Source organism: Ascaphus truei, chromosome 13, assembly GCF_040206685.1.
Source record: "Ascaphus truei isolate aAscTru1 chromosome 13, aAscTru1.hap1, whole genome shotgun sequence".
Classification (NCBI taxonomy): domain Eukaryota; kingdom Metazoa; phylum Chordata; class Amphibia; order Anura; family Ascaphidae; genus Ascaphus; species Ascaphus truei.
The window spans coordinates 7,232,531-7,251,120 of NC_134495.1; the positions used below are offsets into that span (position 1 = coordinate 7,232,531).

Genomic DNA, 18,590 nt, shown 5'->3' on the forward strand with positions numbered 1-18,590 from the left:
GCACTTAATCCAGTAAAGAGTTTAAAGACTGGTCCAACCAGACCTTTAATAGAAAGAACGTAACAGGAGCTCTTGTAATATTTCTTTTCGACGCATAGGACAGCAGGGAAAACGAGTAAATGGAAGGATGTTTTCTGTTTGTGCTGTGGTAGCATGGAATGCATCTAAATAGATTTACTGCGACTATATATTTACTCTACATTGGAATAGGTTTATGGTGCAAATTTGGGAGTGGGCTCTAGATCTAGATAAATGAACATTTAAAGGAGCAGTTCCTCCTTTATTTTTTTAAATTTTTTTTCTATTAGCCCAATTGTTTTAAGGCGAGGGGAGCAGGGGTCGTCCCCGTAGCCAAATGCCACTTTTCAGTTTTGGGGCGGCCTGGTTCCTGAGATCCTTACCAGTGAAGTTGTCATGTTGAAATCTCCCACAGGGCAAACAAAATGGCTGCCACATTGTGGATCAATAGGAAGCTGCAACATCATCGGTTGTGGCTTTCTAGTGGATGGCCATTTAAATCTCCATTATAAAGCAGGAAGAGATGCCGGTAACTTCACTAGGAAATATCTTGGAGGGGTTGTGTGTGTCTTGGAGCTGGAAATAGGGCAGTTCTGCTCTAGAGGACCTTCTGATTCCAGTCCTGTACAACAACAAAAAAGAACTGTGTTTAATTGCAGTTTCCTGAACTCTTAATTGGTCCCTGTTTCTGGTAAATCTTGGTGGCATCAGATTTTTAAAAAAATATATATATAATGCACACTCCTTTTTATGTATTAGCTGGAACTTTATAGCCACTGAATATCAATGAAGTATTTCACATAACCGTGCATAAACAATGAATGCCGAACCACCAAGAAATACCGATCTAGGGCTGTGTACCTTTTTTAACCTTTCCCTTCCTGTCGTAGTGTATGTACCAGAAAACCACAATTTGATGGCACATTAATGTTTCCTTCTATGTTTGCTTCTTTCTTCCTAACACTTCTTGGCTTTGGGCTTCTGGTAAACTTTCCCTTTGGCTATTGTTGGGCTTTGCTTGTTTCCCTTCTGGGGAGGAAGTGCTGGTTGGTTAAATCGCTGAATCGTTTATTTGCAGAAGACCAAGAACAAAAAAAAGGCAAAGGATGAAAGGTGCGGCTCTGAGGTGACCACCCCAGAGAATAGCTCGTCCCCGGGAATGATGGATATGCACGGTGAGCACAGAAACATGCTCTGTCTCTACGTCTACAGGAGAAATGCAAACAGGCAGGCTTCATGTGCTGCTCTGTGTGGTTTTAGCTCGATGTCATGGTTGTAGAGGAATGTACATATTCCTTTAATAGAATAATGGGAAAGATCTTTATATATGTTGTATACAACCTTTCAAGGCCTGATGCGTCTGTATATGCCCTGTTCTCGGTGATGTGTCAAAAGCTTTTGTACAAACTATAAATATGCTGAACTTTCGCGATGATCCATTGAAAGGGATGACAGCCAGGGATATTAACGTAAAGTGACAGAGAAATCTGTAATTCAGCTTCTGGAATCGGGCACTATTCAATCTGTGACAGGTCTCCGGTAATATATTGAGATTCTGGCAATATGAGTTAATGCCACAAAATTGTTCCCGTAATACCTGAATTACGATGTGGCCTCTCTTTGTTGTAGATGATAACAGCAATCAGAGCTCCATAGCTGATGCCTCTCCAGTAAAGCAAGAGAACAGCAGTAATTGCAGCCCTGCCCCGGAGCAGAACTTATCCGCACAAACAGATGGCGCTGAACTTAAATCTGAAGAGGCTCATTCTAACGCAAATGAGCCACCCGATTCTGAAGGTGGGACCCCCTGATCTTTTCTATCTTCTGTTCTCCTGTTTAAACAAAGCACCGGTCTCTGTAACCGAGAGGCCTGTGGCATTTCTTTTCTGGTAGATAAAAGGTTGCCAAACCTGTCTTGAAAAGAGATGAAAATGAAGCAGTGTGATTTAAGATATTATTTTTAAATGTTAAATGCTTCAATGTCTCGTAATGTCCGTGATAACAATGCACGGCCTAAGCTTCGATGTGGCAACACAGGAGTTGTCTTGCAAGTATATCATGAATTTGCACATAAATATGTAACACCTTCGCTGTCATGTTAGCTGCTGTTTCAGAATCACAATGTACGGTGCATATTCTGTTCTATTCTATGATCCCCCAATAAAACCTACACTCACAATCACTGGCGTGTGTGTGTGTGCGCACACTGACTCACTCGCACGCACACACTGACTCGCACGCACACACTGGCTCCCTCATATCTCTGCTGTCAGCTCCGATTAGCCCCACCCCTCTCTTCTCGCTGAGCTGCGCAGTGACGCACTCTCGCTCTTCTCTCTCACTGAGCTGCGCAGTGACATGTTCGCTCTCTCACGGACCTGCGCAGTGACACTCGCTCTCTCACGGAGCTGCGCAGTGACACTCGCTCTCTCACGGAGCTGCGCAGTGACACTCACTCTCGCACGGAGCTGCGCAGTGACATACTCTCGCTCTCACGGAGCTGCGCAGTGACACTCGCTCTCTCACGGAGCTGCGCAGTGACATACTCTCGCTCTCACGGAGCTGCGCAGTGACATGCTCTCGCTCTCTCACGGAGCTGCGCAGTGACATGCTCTCTCACGGAGCTGCGCAGTGACATGCTCTCTCGCTCTCTCACGGAGCTGCGCAGTGACATGTTCGCTCTCTCACGGAGCTGCGCAGTGACATGTTCACTCGCTCTCTCACCGAGCTGCGCTGTGACACTCGCTCTCTCACGGAGCTGCGCAGTGACATACTCTCGCTCTCACCGAGCTGCGCTGTGACACTCGCTCTCTCACGGAGCTGCGCAGTGACATACTCTCGCTCTCACGGAGCTGCGCAGTGACATGTTCGCTCTCTCACGGAGCTGCGCAGTGACATGTTCGCTCTCTCACGGAGCTGCGCAGTGACATGCTCTCTCGCTCTCTCACAGAGCTGCGCAGTGACATGCTCTCTCGCTGTCTCTCACGGAGCTGCGCAGTGACATGCTCTCTCGCTCTCTCACAGAGCTGCGCAGTGACATGCTCTCTCGTTGTCTCTCACGGAGCTGCGCAGTGACTCTCGCTCTCTCACGGAGCTGCGCAGTGACATACTCTCGCTCTCTCACGGAGCTGCGCAGTGACATACTCTCGCTCTCTCACGGAGCTGCGCAGTGACATACTCTCGCTCTTCTCTCTCACGGAGCTGCGCAGTGACATGTTCGCTCTCTCACGGAGCTGCGCAGTGACTCTCGCTCTCTCACGGAGCTGCGCAGTGACACTCGCTCTCTCACGGAGCTGCGCAGTGACACTCGCTCTCTCACGGAGCTGCGCAGTGACACTCGCTCTCTCACGGAGCTGCGCAGTGACACTAGCTCTCTCACGGAGCTGCGCAGTGACATGCTCTCGCTCTCTCACGGAGCTGCGCAGTGACATGCTCTCGCTCTCTCACGGAGCTGCGCAGTGACATGCTCTCGCTCTCTCACGGAGCTGCGCAGTGACATGTTCGCTCTCTCACGGAGCTGCGCAGTGACTCTCGCTCTCTCACGGAGCTGCGCAGTGACACTCGCTCTCTCACGGAGCTGCGCAGTGACATACTCTCGCTCTCTCACGGAGCTGCGCAGTGACACTCGCTCTCTCACGGAGCTGCGCAGTGACACTCGCTCTCTCACGGAGCTGCGCAGTGACATGCTCTCGCTCTCTCACGGAGCTGCGCAGTGACATGCTCTCGCTCTCTCACGGAGCTGCGCAGTGACATGCTCTCGCTCTCTCACGGAGCTGCGCAGTGACTCTCGCTCTCACGGAGCTGCGCAGTGACACTCGCTCTCTCACGGAGCTGCGCAGTGACATACTCTCGCTCTCACGGAGCTGCGCAGTGACATACTCTCGCTCTCACGGAGCTGCGCAGTGACATGTTCGCTCTCTCACGGAGCTGCGCAGTGACATGTTCACTCGCTCTCTCACCGAGCTGCGCAGTGACATGTTCGCTCTCTCACGGAGCTGCGCAGTGACTCTCGCTCTCTCACGGAGCTGCGCAGTGACATACTCTCGCTCTCTCACGGAGCTGCGCAGTGACATGTTCACTCTCTCTCACGGAGCTGCGCAGTGACATGTTCGCTCTCTCACGGAGCTGCGCAGTGACTCTCGCTCTCTCACGGAGCTGCGCAGTGACATACTCTCGCTCTCTCACGGAGCTGCGCAGTGACACTCGCTCTCTCACGGAGCTGCGCAGTGACATACTCTCGCTCTCTCACGGAGCTGCGCAGTGACATACTCTCGCTCTCTCACGGAGCTGCGCAGTGACATACTCCCGCTCTCTCACGGAGCTGCGCAGTGACATACTCTCGCTCTCTCACGGAGCTGCGCAGTGACATACTCCCGCTCTCTCACGGAGCTGCGCAGTGACATACTCTCGCTCTCTCACGGAGCTGCGCAGTGACATACTCTCGCTCTCTCACGGAGCTGCGCAGTGACATACTCTCGCTCTCTCACGGAGCTGCGCAGTGACACTCGCTCTCTCACGGAGCTGCGCAGTGGCACTCGCTCTCTCACAGAGCTGCGCAGTGACACTCGCTCTCTCACGGAGCTTCGCGGTGACATTCTCTCTCGCTCTCTCACGGAGCTGCGCAGTGACATGCTCTCTCACGGAGCTGCGCAGTGACATGCTCTCGCTCTCTCACGGAGCTGCGCAGTGACATGCTCTCTCGCTCTCTCACGGAGCTGCGCAGTGACATGCTCTCTCGCTCTCTCACGGAGCTGCGCAGTGACATGTTCACTCGCTCTCTCACGGAGCTGCGCAGTGATATGTTCACTCGCTCTCTCACGGAGCTGCGCAGTGACACTCGCTCTCTCACGGAGCTGCGCAGTGACATGCTCTCGCTCTCTCACGGAGCTGCGCGGTGACATGCTCTCTCGCTCTCTCACGGAGCTGCGCAGTGACATGCTCTCGCTCTCTCTCACGGAGCTGCGCAGTGACATGCTCTCTCGCTCTCACGGAGCTGCGCGGTGACATGCTCTCTCGCTCTCTCTCACGGAGCTGCGCGGTGACATGCTCTCTCGCTCTCACTGAGCTGTGCAGTGACATGCTCTCGCTCTCTCACAGAGCTGCGCGGTGACATGCTCTCTTGCTCTCTCACGGAGCTGCGCAGTGACACTCGCTCTCTCACGGAGCTGCGCAGGTGACATGCTCTCTCGCTCTCTCACGGAGCTGCGCAGGTGACATGCTCTCTCGCTCTCTCACGGAGCTGCGCAGTGACATGTTCACTCGCTCTCTCACGGAGCTGCGCAGTGATATGTTCACTCGCTCTCTCACGGAGCTGCGCAGTGACATGCTCTCGCTCGCTCTCACGGAGCTGCGCAGTGACATGCTCTCTCGCTCTCACGGAGCTGCGCGGTGACATGCTCTCTCGCTCTCTCTCACGGAGCTGCGCGGTGACATGCTCTCTCGCTCTCACTGAGCTGTGCAGTGACATGCTCTCGCTCTCTCACAGAGCTGCGCGGTGACATGCTCTCTTGCTCTCTCACGGAGCTGCGCAGTGACATGCTCTCTCGCTCTCTCACGGAGCTGCGCAGTGACACTCGCTCTCTCACGGAGCTGCGCAGGTGACATGCTCTCTCGCTCTCTCACGGAGCTGCGCAGGTGACATGCTCTCTCGCTCTCTCACGGAGCTGCGCAGTGACATGTTCACTCGCTCTCTCACGGAGCTGCGCAGTGATATGTTCACTCGCTCTCTCACGGAGCTGCGCAGTGACATGCTCTCGCTCGCTCTCACGGAGCTGCGCAGTGACATGCTCTCTCGCTCTCACTGAGCTGCGCAGTGACACTCGCTCTCTCACGGAGCTGCGCGGTGACATGCTCTCTCGCTCTCTCACGGAGCTGCGCAGTGACATGCTCTCTCGCTCTCACGGAGCTGCGTGGTGACATGCTCTCTCGCTCTCTCTCACGGAGCTGCGCGGTGACATGCTCTCTCGCTCTCACTGAGCTGTGCAGTGACATGCTCTCTCGCTCTCTCACTGAGCTGTGCAGTGACATGCTCTCTCGCTCTCTCATGGAGCTGCGCAGTGACATGCTCTCTCGCTCTCTCACTGAGCTGCACAGTGACATGCTCTCTCGCTCTCTCACAGAGCTGCGCGGTGACATGCTCTCTTGCTCTCTCACGGAGCTGCGCAGTGACATGCTCTCTCTCTCTCTCTCACTGAGCTGCGCAGTGACACTCGCTCTCTCACGGAGCTGCGCAGTGACATGCTCTCTCGCTCTCTCACGGAGCTGCGCAGTGACATACTCTCTCGCTAACTCACGGAGCTGCGCAGTGACATGCTCTCTCGCTCTCTCACTGAGCTGCACAGTGACATGCTCTCTCGCTCTCTCACGGAGCTGCGCAGTGACATGCTCTCTCGCTCTCTCACGGAGCTGCGCAGTGACATGCTCTCTCATGGAGCTGCGCAGTGACATGCTCTCTCGCTCTCTCACTGAGCTGCACAGTGACATGCTCTCTCGCTCTCTCACGGAGCTGCGCAGTGACATACTCTCTCGCTAACTCACGGAGCTGCGCAGTGACATGCTCTCTCGCTCTCTCACTGAGCTGCACAGTGACATGCTCTCTCGCTCTCTCACTGAGCTGCACAGTGACATGCTCTCTCGCTCTCTCACGGAGCTGCGCAGTGACATGCTCTCTCGCTCTCTCATGGAGCTGCGCAGGTGACATGCTCTCTCGCTCTCTCTCACTGAGCTGCGCAGTGACATGCTCTCTCGCTCTCTCACAGAGCTGCGCAGTGACACTCGCTCTCTCACGGAGCTGCGCAGGTGACATGCTCTCTCGCTCTCTCACGGAGCTTCGCGGTGACATGCTCTCTCGCACTCTCACAGAGCTGCGCAGTGACACTCGCTCTCTCACGGAGCTGCGCAGTGACATGCTCTCTCACGGAGCTGCGCAGTGACATGCTCTCTCTCTCTCTCACTGAGCTGTGCAGTGACATGCTCTCTCGCTCTCTCACTGAGCTGTGCAGTGACATGCTCTCTCGCTCTCTCATGGAGCTGCGCAGTGACATGCTCTCTCGCTCTCTCACTGAGCTGCACAGTGACATGCTCTCTCGCTCTCTCACAGAGCTGCGCGGTGACATGCTCTCTTGCTCTCTCACGGAGCTGCGCAGTGACATGCTCTCTCTCTCTCTCACTGAGCTGCGCAGTGACACTCGCTCTCTCACGGAGCTGCGCAGTGACATGCTCTCTCGCTCTCTCACGGAGCTGCGCAGTGACATACTCTCTCGCTAACTCACGGAGCTGCGCAGTGACATGCTCTCTCGCTCTCTCACTGAGCTGCACAGTGACATGCTCTCTCGCTCTCTCACGGAGCTGCGCAGTGACATGCTCTCTCGCTCTCTCACGGAGCTGCGCAGTGACATGCTCTCTCATGGAGCTGCGCAGTGACATGCTCTCTCGCTCTCTCACTGAGCTGCACAGTGACATGCTCTCTCGCTCTCTCACGGAGCTGCGCAGTGACATACTCTCTCGCTAACTCACGGAGCTGCGCAGTGACATGCTCTCTCGCTCTCTCACTGAGCTGCACAGTGACATGCTCTCTCGCTCTCTCACTGAGCTGCACAGTGACATGCTCTCTCGCTCTCTCACGGAGCTGCGCAGTGACATGCTCTCTCGCTCTCTCATGGAGCTGCGCAGGTGACATGCTCTCTCGCTCTCTCACAGAGCTGCGCAGTGACACTCGCTCTCTCACGGAGCTGCGCAGGTGACATGCTCTCTCGCTCTCTCACGGAGCTTCGCGGTGACATGCTCTCTCGCTCTCTCACAGAGCTGCGCAGTGACACTCGCTCTCTCACGGAGCTGCGCAGTGACATGCTCTCTCACGGAGCTGCGCAGTGACATGCTCTCTCTCTCTCTCACGGAGCTGCGCAGTGACATGCTCTCTCGTTGTCTCTCACGGAGTTGCGCAGTGACTCTCGCTCTCTCACGGAGCTGCGCAGTGACATACGCTCGCTCTCTCACGGAGCTGCGCAGTGACATACTCTCGCTCTTCTCTCTCACGGAGCTGCGCAGTGACATGTTCGCTCTCTCACGGAGCTGCGCAGTGACTCTCGCTCTCTCACGGAGCTGCGCAGTGACACTCGCTCTCTCACGGAGCTGCGCAGTGACACTCGCTCTCTCACGGAGCTGCGCAGTGACTCTCGCTCTCTCACGGAGCTGCGCAGTGACACTCGCTCTCTCACGGAGCTGCGCAGTGACTCTCGCTCTCACGGAGCTGCGCAGTGACACTCGCTCTCTCACGGAGCTGCGCAGTGACATACTCTCGCTCTCACGGAGCTGCGCAGTGACATACTCTCGCTCTCACGGAGCTGCGCAGTGACATGTTCGCTCTCTCACGGAGCTGCGCAGTGACATGTTCACTCGCTCTCTCACCGAGCTGCGCAGTGACATGTTCGCTCTCTCACGGAGCTGCGCAGTGACTCTCGCTCTCTCACGGAGCTGCGCAGTGACATACTCTCGCTCTCTCACGGAGCTGCGCAGTGACATGTTCACTCTCTCTCACGGAGCTGCGCAGTGACATGTTCGCTCTCTCACGGAGCTGCGCAGTGACTCTCGCTCTCTCACGGAGCTGCGCAGTGACATACTCTCGCTCTCTCACGGAGCTGCGCAGTGACACTCGCTCTCTCACGGAGCTGCGCAGTGACATACTCTCGCTCTCTCACGGAGCTGCGCAGTGACATACTCTCGCTCTCTCACGGAGCTGCGCAGTGACATACTCCCGCTCTCTCACGGAGCTGCGCAGTGACATACTCTCGCTCTCTCACGGAGCTGCGCAGTGACATACTCCCGCTCTCTCACGGAGCTGCGCAGTGACATACTCTCGCTCTCTCACGGAGCTGCGCAGTGACATACTCTCGCTCTCTCACGGAGCTGCGCAGTGACATACTCTCGCTCTCTCACGGAGCTTCGCAGTGACACTCGCTCTCTCACGGAGCTGCGCAGTGGCACTCGCTCTCTCACAGAGCTGCGCAGTGACACTCGCTCTCTCACGGAGCTTCGCGGTGACATTCTCTCTCGCTCTCTCACGGAGCTGCGCAGTGACATGCTCTCTCACGGAGCTGCGCAGTGACATGCTCTCGCTCTCTCACGGAGCTGCGCAGTGACATGCTCTCTCGCTCTCTCACGGAGCTGCGCAGTGACATGCTCTCTCGCTCTCTCACGGAGCTGCGCAGTGACATGTTCACTCGCTCTCTCACGGAGCTGCGCAGTGATATGTTCACTCGCTCTCTCACGGAGCTGCGCAGTGACACTCGCTCTCTCACGGAGCTGCGCAGTGACATGCTCTCGCTCTCTCACGGAGCTGCGCGGTGACATGCTCTCTCGCTCTCTCACGGAGCTGCGCAGTGACGTGCTCTCGCTCTCTCTCACGGAGCTGCGCAGTGACATGCTCTCTCGCTCTCACGGAGCTGCGCGGTGACATGCTCTCTCGCTCTCTCTCACGGAGCTGCGCGGTGACATGCTCTCTCGCTCTCACTGAGCTGTGCAGTGACATGCTCTCGCTCTCTCACAGAGCTGCGCGGTGACATGCTCTCTTGCTCTCTCATGGAGCTGCGCAGTGACATGCTCTCTCGCTCTCTCACGGAGCTGCGCAGTGACACTCGCTCTCTCACGGAGCTGCGCAGGTGACATGCTCTCTCGCTCTCTCACGGAGCTGCGCAGGTGACATGCTCTCTCGCTCTCTCACAGAGCTGCGCAGTGACATGTTCACTCGCTCTCTCACGGAGCTGCGCAGTGATATGTTCACTCGCTCTCTCACGGAGCTGCGCAGTGACATGCTCTCGCTCGCTCTCACGGAGCTGCGCAGTGACATGCTCTCTCGCTCTCACTGAGCTGCGCAGTGACACTCGCTCTCTCACGGAGCTGCGCGGTGACATGCTCTCTCGCTCTCTCACGGAGCTGCGCAGTGACATGCTCTCTCGCTCTCACGGAGCTGCGTGGTGACATGCTCTCTCGCTCTCTCTCACGGAGCTGCGCGGTGACATGCTCTCTCGCTCTCACTGAGCTGTGCAGTGACATGCTCTCTCGCTCTCTCACTGAGCTGTGCAGTGACATGCTCTCTCGCTCTCTCATGGAGCTGCGCAGTGACATGCTCTCTCGCTCTCTCACTGAGCTGCACAGTGACATGCTCTCTCGCTCTCTCACAGAGCTGCGCGGTGACATGCTCTCTTGCTCTCTCACGGAGCTGCGCAGTGACATGCTCTCTCTCTCTCTCACTGAGCTGCGCAGTGACACTCGCTCTCTCACGGAGCTGCGCAGTGACATGCTCTCTCGCTCTCTCACGGAGCTGCGCAGTGACATACTCTCTCGCTAACTCACGGAGCTGCGCAGTGACATGCTCTCTCGCTCTCTCACTGAGCTGCACAGTGACATGCTCTCTCGCTCTCTCACGGAGCTGCGCAGTGACATGCTCTCTCGCTCTCTCACGGAGCTGCGCAGTGACATGCTCTCTCATGGAGCTGCGCAGTGACATGCTCTCTCGCTCTCTCACTGAGCTGCACAGTGACATGCTCTCTCGCTCTCTCACGGAGCTGCGCAGTGACATACTCTCTCGCTAACTCACGGAGCTGCGCAGTGACATGCTCTCTCGCTCTCTCACTGAGCTGCACAGTGACATGCTCTCTCGCTCTCTCACTGAGCTGCACAGTGACATGCTCTCTCGCTCTCTCACGGAGCTGCGCAGTGACATGCTCTCTCGCTCTCTCATGGAGCTGCGCAGGTGACATGCTCTCTCGCTCTCTCTCACTGAGCTGCGCAGTGACATGCTCTCTCGCTCTCTCACAGAGCTGCGCAGTGACACTCGCTTTCTCACGGAGCTGCGCAGGTGACATGCTCTCTCGCTCTCTCACGGAGCTTCGCGGTGACATGCTCTCTCGCTCTCTCACAGAGCTGCGCAGTGACACTCGCTCTCTCACGGAGCTGCGCAGTGACATGCTCTCTCACGGAGCTGCGCAGTGACATGCTCTCTCTCTCTCTCACGGAGCTGCGCAGTGACATGCTCTCTCGTTGTCTCTCACGGAGCTGCGCAGTGACTCTCGCTCTCTCACGGAGCTGCGCAGTGACATACGCTCGCTCTCTCACGGAGCTGCGCAGTGACATACTCTCGCTCTTCTCTCTCACGGAGCTGCGCAGTGACATGTTCGCTCTCTCACGGAGCTGCGCAGTGACTCTCGCTCTCTCACGGAGCTGCGCAGTGACACTCGCTCTCTCACGGAGCTGCGCAGTGACACTCGCTCTCTCACGGAGCTGCGCAGTGACACTCGCTCTCTCACGGAGCTGCGCAGTGACACTCGCTCTCTCACGGAGCTGCGCAGTGACTCGCTCTCTCACGGAGCTGCGCAGTGACACTCGCTCTCTCACGGAGCTGCGCAGTGACACTCGCTCTCTCACGGAGCTGCGCAGTGACTCTCGCTCTCTCACGGAGCTGCGCAGTGACATGCTCTCGCTCTCTCACGGAGCTGCGCAGTGACATGCTCTCGCTCTCTCACGGAGCTGCGCAGTGACATGCTCTCGCTCTCTCACGGAGCTGCGCAGTGACTCTCGCTCTCACGGAGCTGCGCAGTGACACTCGCTCTCTCACGGAGCTGCGCAGTGACATACTCTCGCTCTCACGGAGCTGCGCAGTGACATACTCTCGCTCTCACGGAGCTGCGCAGTGACATGTTCGCTCTCTCACGGAGCTGCGCAGTGACATGTTCACTCGCTCTCTCACCGAGCTGCGCTGTGACACTCGCTCTCTCACGGAGCTGCGCAGTGACATGTTCGCTCTCTCACGGAGCTGCGCAGTGACTCTCGCTCTCTCACGGAGCTGCGCAGTGACATACTCTCGCTCTCTCACGGAGCTGCGCAGTGACACTCGCTCTCTCACGGAGCTGCGCAGTGACATACTCTCGCTCTCTCACGGAGCTGCGCAGTGACATACTCTCGCTCTCTCACGGAGCTGCGCAGTGACATACTCCCGCTCTCTCACGGAGCTGCGCAGTGACATACTCTCGCTCTCTCACGGAGCTGCGCAGTGACATACTCCCGCTCTCTCACGGAGCTGCGCAGTGACATACTCTCGCTCTCTCACGGAGCTGCGCAGTGACATACTCTCGCTCTCTCACGGAGCTGCGCAGTGACATACTCTCGCTCTCTCACGGAGCTGCGCAGTGACATGCTCTCTCGCTCTCTCACTGAGCTGCGCAGTGACATACTCTCGCTCTCTCACGGAGCTGCGCAGTGACATACTCTCGCTCTCTCACGGAGCTGCGCAGTGACATACTCTCGCTCTCTCACGGAGCTGCGCAGTGACACTCGCTCTCTCACGGAGCTGCGCAGTGACACTCGCTCTCTCACGGAGCTTCGCGGTGACATTCTCTCTCGCTCTCTCACGGAGCTGCGCAGTGACATGCTCTCTCACGGAGCTGCGCAGTGACATGCTCTCGCTCTCTCACGGAGCTGCGCAGTGACATGCTCTCTCGCTCTCTCACGGAGCTGCGCAGTGACATGTTCACTCGCTCTCTCACAGAGCTGCGCAGTGATATGTTCACTCGCTCTCTCACGGAGCTGCGCAGTGACACTCGCTCTCTCACGGAGCTGCGCAGTGACATGCTCTCGCTCTCTCACGGAGCTGCGCGGTGACATGCTCTCTCGCTCTCTCACGGAGCTGCGCAGTGACATGCTCTCGCTCTCTCTCACGGAGCTGCGCAGTGACATGCTCTCTCGCTCTCACGGAGCTGCGCGGTGACATGCTCTCTCGCTCTCTCTCACGGAGCTGCGCGGTGACATGCTCTCTCGCTCTCACTGAGCTGTGCAGTGACATGCTCTCGCTCTCTCACAGAGCTGCGCGGTGACATGCTCTCTTGCTCTCTCATGGAGCTGCGCAGTGACATGCTCTCTCGCTCTCTCACGGAGCTGCGCAGTGACACTCGCTCTCTCACGGAGCTGCGCAGGTGACATGCTCTCTCGCTCTCTCACGGAGCTGCGCAGGTGACATGCTCTCTCGCTCTCTCGCTCTCTCACGGAGCTGCGCAGTGACATGTTCACTCGCTCTCTCACGGAGCTGCGCAGTGATATGTTCACTCGCTCTCTCACGGAGCTGCGCAGTGACACTCGCTCTCTCACGGAGCTGCGCAGTGACATGCTCTCGCTCGCTCTCACGGAGCTGCGCAGTGACATGCTCTCGCTCTCTCACGGAGCTGCGCGGTGACATGCTCTCTCGCTCTCTCACGGAGCTGCGCAGTGACATGCTCTCTCGCTCTCACGGAGCTACGTGGTGACATGCTCTCTCGCTCTCTCTCACGGAGCTGCGCGGTGACATGCTCTCTCGCTCTCACTGAGCTGTGCAGTGACATGCTCTCTCGCTCTCACTGAGCTGTGCAGTGACATGCTCTCTCGCTCTCTCATGGAGCTGCGCAGTGACATGCTCTCTCGCTCTCTCACTGAGCTGCACAGTGACATGCTCTCTCGCTCTCTCACAGAGCTGCGCGGTGACATGCTCTCTTGCTCTCTCACGGAGCTGCGCAGTGACATGCTCTCTCTCTCTCTCACTGAGCTGCGCAGTGACACTCGCTCTCTCACGGAGCTGCGCAGTGACATGCTCTCTCGCTCTCTCACGGAGCTGCGCAGTGACATACTCTCTCGCTAACTCACGGAGCTGCGCAGTGACATGCTCTCTCGCTCTCTCACTGAGCTGCACAGTGACATGCTCTCTCGCTCTCTCACGGAGCTGCGCAGTGACATGCTCTCTCGCTCTCTCACGGAGCTGCGCAGTGACATGCTCTCTCATGGAGCTGCGCAGTGACATGCTCTCTCGCTCTCTCACTGAGCTGCACAGTGACATGCTCTCTCGCTCTCTCACGGAGCTGCGCAGTGACATACTCTCTCGCTAACTCACGGAGCTGCGCAGTGACATGCTCTCTCGCTCTCTCACTGAGCTGCACAGTGACATGCTCTCTCGCTCTCTCACTGAGCTGCACAGTGACATGCTCTCTCGCTCTCTCACGGAGCTGCGCAGTGACATGCTCTCTCGCTCTCTCATGGAGCTGCGCAGGTGACATGCTCTCTCGCTCTCTCTCACTGAGCTGCGCAGTGACATGCTCTCTCGCTCTCTCACAGAGCTGCGCAGTGACACTCGCTCTCTCACGGAGCTGCGCAGGTGACATGCTCTCTCGCTCTCTCACGGAGCTTCGCGGTGACATGCTCTCTCGCTCTCTCACGGAGCTGCGCAGTGACACTCGCTCTCTCACGGAGCTGCGCAGTGACATGCTCTCTCACGGAGCTGCGCAGTGACATGCTCTCTCTCTCTCTCACGGAGCTGCGCAGTGACATGCTCTCTCGTTGTCTCTCACGGAGCTGCGCAGTGACTCTCGCTCTCTCACGGAGCTGCGCAGTGACATACGCTCGCTCTCTCACGGAGCTGCGCAGTGACATACTCTCGCTCTTCTCTCTCACGGAGCTGCGCAGTGACATGTTCGCTCTCTCACGGAGCTGCGCAGTGACTCTCGCTCTCTCACGGAGCTGCGCAGTGACACTCGCTCTCTCACGGAGCTGCGCAGTGACACTCGCTCTCTCACGGAGCTGCGCAGTGACACTCGCTCTCTCACGGAGCTGCGCAGTGACACTCGCTCTCTCACGGAGCTGCGCAGTGACTCGCTCTCTCACGGAGCTGCGCAGTGACACTCGCTCTCTCACGGAGCTGCGCAGTGACACTCGCTCTCTCACGGAGCTGCGCAGTGACTCTCGCTCTCTCACGGAGCTGCGCAGTGACATGCTCTCGCTCTCTCACGGAGCTGCGCAGTGACATGCTCTCGCTCTCTCACGGAGCTGCGCAGTGACATGCTCTCGCTCTCTCACGGAGCTGCGCAGTGACTCTCGCTCTCACGGAGCTGCGCAGTGACACTCGCTCTCTCACGGAGCTGCGCAGTGACATACTCTCGCTCTCACGGAGCTGCGCAGTGACATACTCTCGCTCTCACGGAGCTGCGCAGTGACATGTTCACTCGCTCTCTCACCGAGCTGCGCTGTGACACTCGCTCTCTCACGGAGCTGCGCAGTGACATACTCTCGCTCTCTCACGGAGCTGCGCAGTGACATACTCTCGCTCTCTCACGGAGCTGCGCAGTGACATACTCCCGCTCTCTCACGGAGCTGCGCAGTGACATACTCTCGCTCTCTCACGGAGCTGCGCAGTGACATACTCCCGCTCTCTCACGGAGCTGCGCAGTGACATACTCTCGCTCTCTCACGGAGCTGCGCAGTGACATACTCTCGCTCTCTCACGGAGCTGCGCAGTGACATACTCTCGCTCTCTCACGGAGCTGCGCAGTGACATGCTCTCTCGCTCTCTCACTGAGCTGCGCAGTGACATACTCTCGCTCTCTCACAGAGCTGCGCAGTGACATACTCTCGCTCTCTCACGGAGCTGCGCAGTGACATACTCTCGCTCTCTCACGGAGCTGCGCAGTGACATGCTCTCTCGCTCTCTCACTGAGCTGCGCAGTGACATACTCTCGCTCTCTCACGGAGCTGCGCAGTGACATACTCTCGCTCTCTCACGGAGCTGCGCAGTGACATACTCTCGCTCTCTCACGGAGCTGCGCAGTGACACTCGCTCTCTCACGGAGCTGCGCAGTGACACTCGCTCTCTCACGGAGCTTCGCGGTGACATTCTCTCTCGCTCTCTCACGGAGCTGCGCAGTGACATGCTCTCTCACGGAGCTGCGCAGTGACATGCTCTCGCTCTCTCACGGAGCTGCGCAGTGACATGCTCTCTCGCTCTCTCACGGAGCTGCGCAGTGACATGTTCACTCGCTCTCTCACGGAGCTGCGCAGTGATATGTTCACTCGCTCTCTCACGGAGCTGCGCAGTGACACTCGCTCTTTCACGGAGCTGCGCAGTGACATGCTCTCGCTCTCTCACGGAGCTGCGCGGTGACATGCTCTCTCGCTCTCTCACGGAGCTGCGCAGTGACATGCTCTCGCTCTCTCTCACGGAGCTGCGCAGTGACATGCTCTCTCGCTCTCACGGAGCTGCGCGGTGACATGCTCTCTCGCTCTCTCTCACGGAGCTGCGCGGTGACATGCTCTCTCGCTCTCACTGAGCTGTGCAGTGACATGCTCTCGCTCTCTCACAGAGCTGCGCAGTGACATGCTCTCTTGCTCTCTCATGGAGCTGCGCAGTGACATGCTCTCTCGCTCTCTCACGGAGCTGCGCAGTGACACTCGCTCTCTCACGGAGCTGCGCAGGTGACATGCTCTCTCGCTCTCTCACGGAGCTGCGCAGGTGACATGCTCTCTCGCTCTCTCACGGAGCTGCGCAGTGACATGTTCACTCGCTCTCTCACGGAGCTGCGCAGTGATATGTTCACTCGCTCTCTCACGGAGCTGCGCAGTGACACTCGCTCTCTCACGGAGCTGCGCAGTGACATGCTCTCGCTCGCTCTCACGGAGCTGCGCAGTGACATGCTCTCGCTCTCTCACGGAGCTGCGCGGTGACATGCTCTCTCGCTCTCTCACGGAGCTGCGCAGTGACATGCTCTCTCGCTCTCACGGAGCTACGTGGTGACATGCTCTCTCGCTCTCTCTCACGGAGCTGCGCGGTGACATGCTCTCTCGCTCTCACTGAGCTGTGCAGTGACATGCTCTCTCGCTCTCACTGAGCTGTGCAGTGACATGCTCTCTCGCTCTCTCATGGAGCTGCGCAGTGACATGCTCTCTCGCTCTCTCACTGAGCTGCACAGTGACATGCTCTCTCGCTCTCTCACAGAGCTGCGCGGTGACATGCTCTCTTGCTCTCTCACGGAGCTGCGCAGTGACATGCTCTCTCTCTCTCTCACTGAGCTGCGCAGTGACACTCGCTCTCTCACGGAGCTGCGCAGTGACATGCTCTCTCGCTCTCTCACGGAGCTGCGCAGTGACATACTCTCTCGCTAACTCACGGAGCTGCGCAGTGACATGCTCTCTCGCTCTCTCACTGAGCTGCACAGTGACATGCTCTCTCGCTCTCTCACGGAGCTGCGCAGTGACATGCTCTCTCGCTCTCTCACGGAGCTGCGCAGTGACATGCTCTCTCATGGAGCTGCGCAGTGACATGCTCTCTCGCTCTCTCACTGAGCTGCACAGTGACATGCTCTCTCGCTCTCTCACGGAGCTGCGCAGTGACATGCTCTCTCGCTCTCTCATGGAGCTGCGCAGGTGACATGCTCTCTCGCTCTCTCTCACTGAGCTGCGCAGTGACATGCTCTCTCGCTCTCTCACAGAGCTGCGCAGTGACACTCGCTCTCTCACGGAGCTGCGCAGGTGACATGCTCTCTCGCTCTCTCACGGAGCTTCGCGGTGACATGCTCTCTCGCTCTCTCACGGAGCTGCGCAGTGACACTCGCTCTCTCACGGAGCTGCGCAGTGACATGCTCTCTCGCTCTCTCACGGAGCTGCGCAGTGACATGCTCTCTCTCTCTCTCTCTCACGGAGCTGCGCAGTGACATGCTCTCGCTCTCTCACGGAGCTGCGCAGGTGACATGCTCTCTCGCTCTCTCACGGAGCTTCGCGGTGACATGCTCTCTCGCTCTCTCACGGAGCTGCGCAGTGACACTCGCTCTCTCACGGAGCTGCGCAGTGACATGCTCTCTCGCTCTCTCACGGAGCTGCGCAGTGACATGCTCTCGTTCTCTCACGGAGCTGCGCAGTGACATGCTCTCGCTCTCTCACGGAGCTGCGCAGGTGACATGCTCTCTCGCTCTCTCACGGAGCTTCGCGGTGACATGCTCTCTCGCTCTCTCACGGAGCTGCGCAGTGACACTCGCTCTCTCACGGAGCTGCGCAGTGACATGCTCTCTCGCTCTCTCACGGAGCTGCGCAGTGACATGCTCTCTCTCTCTCTCACGGAGCTGCGCAGTGACATGCTCTCGCTCTCTCTCACGGAGCTGCGCAGTGACATGCTCTCTCGCTCTCACGGAGCTGCGCGGTGACATGCTCTCTCGCTCTCTCTCACAGAGCTGCGCGGTGACATGCTCTCTCACGGAGCTGCGCAGTGACATGCTCTCTCGCTCTCTCACGGAGCTGCGCAGTGACACTCGCTCTCTCACGGAGCTGCGCAGGTGACATGCTCTCTCGCTCTCTCACGGAGCTGCGCAGGTGACATGCTCTCTCGCTCTCTCACGGAGCTGCGCAGTGACATGTTCACTCGCTCTCTCACGGAGCTGCGCAGTGATATGTTCACTCGCTCTCTCACGGAGCTGCGCAGTGACATGCTCTCGCTCGCTCTCACGGAGCTGCGCAGTGACATGCTCTCGCTCTCTCACGGAGCTGCGCGGTGACATGCTCTCTCGCTCTCTCACGGAGCTGCGCAGTGACATGCTCTCTCGCTCTCACGGAGCTGCGTGGTGACATGCTCTCTCGCTCTCTCTCACGGAGCTGCGCGGTGACATGCTCTCTCGCTCTCACTGAGCTGTGCAGTGACATGCTCTCTCGCTCTCTCACGGAGCTGTGCAGTGACATGCTCTCTCGCTCTCTCATGGAGCTGCGCAGTGACATGCTCTCTCGCTCTCTCACTGAGCTGC

At 57.9% G+C, this 18,590-nt stretch overlaps 1 protein-coding gene across 2 annotated transcripts in view; it reads left to right on the top strand.

Annotated features, from left to right (window-relative positions):
* Positions 1-18,590, top strand: part of BCL7A (BAF chromatin remodeling complex subunit BCL7A) — a 37,057-nt gene that overhangs the window by 11,222 nt on the left and 7,245 nt on the right. For both annotated transcript variants that reach the window (XM_075568243.1, XM_075568242.1), the window contains 2 exons: positions 1,097-1,193; positions 1,648-1,815. In XM_075568243.1, coding sequence (XP_075424358.1) covers positions 1,097-1,193; positions 1,648-1,815 — 265 coding nt within the window. The remainder of the gene's footprint in view (positions 1-1,096; positions 1,194-1,647; positions 1,816-18,590) is intronic.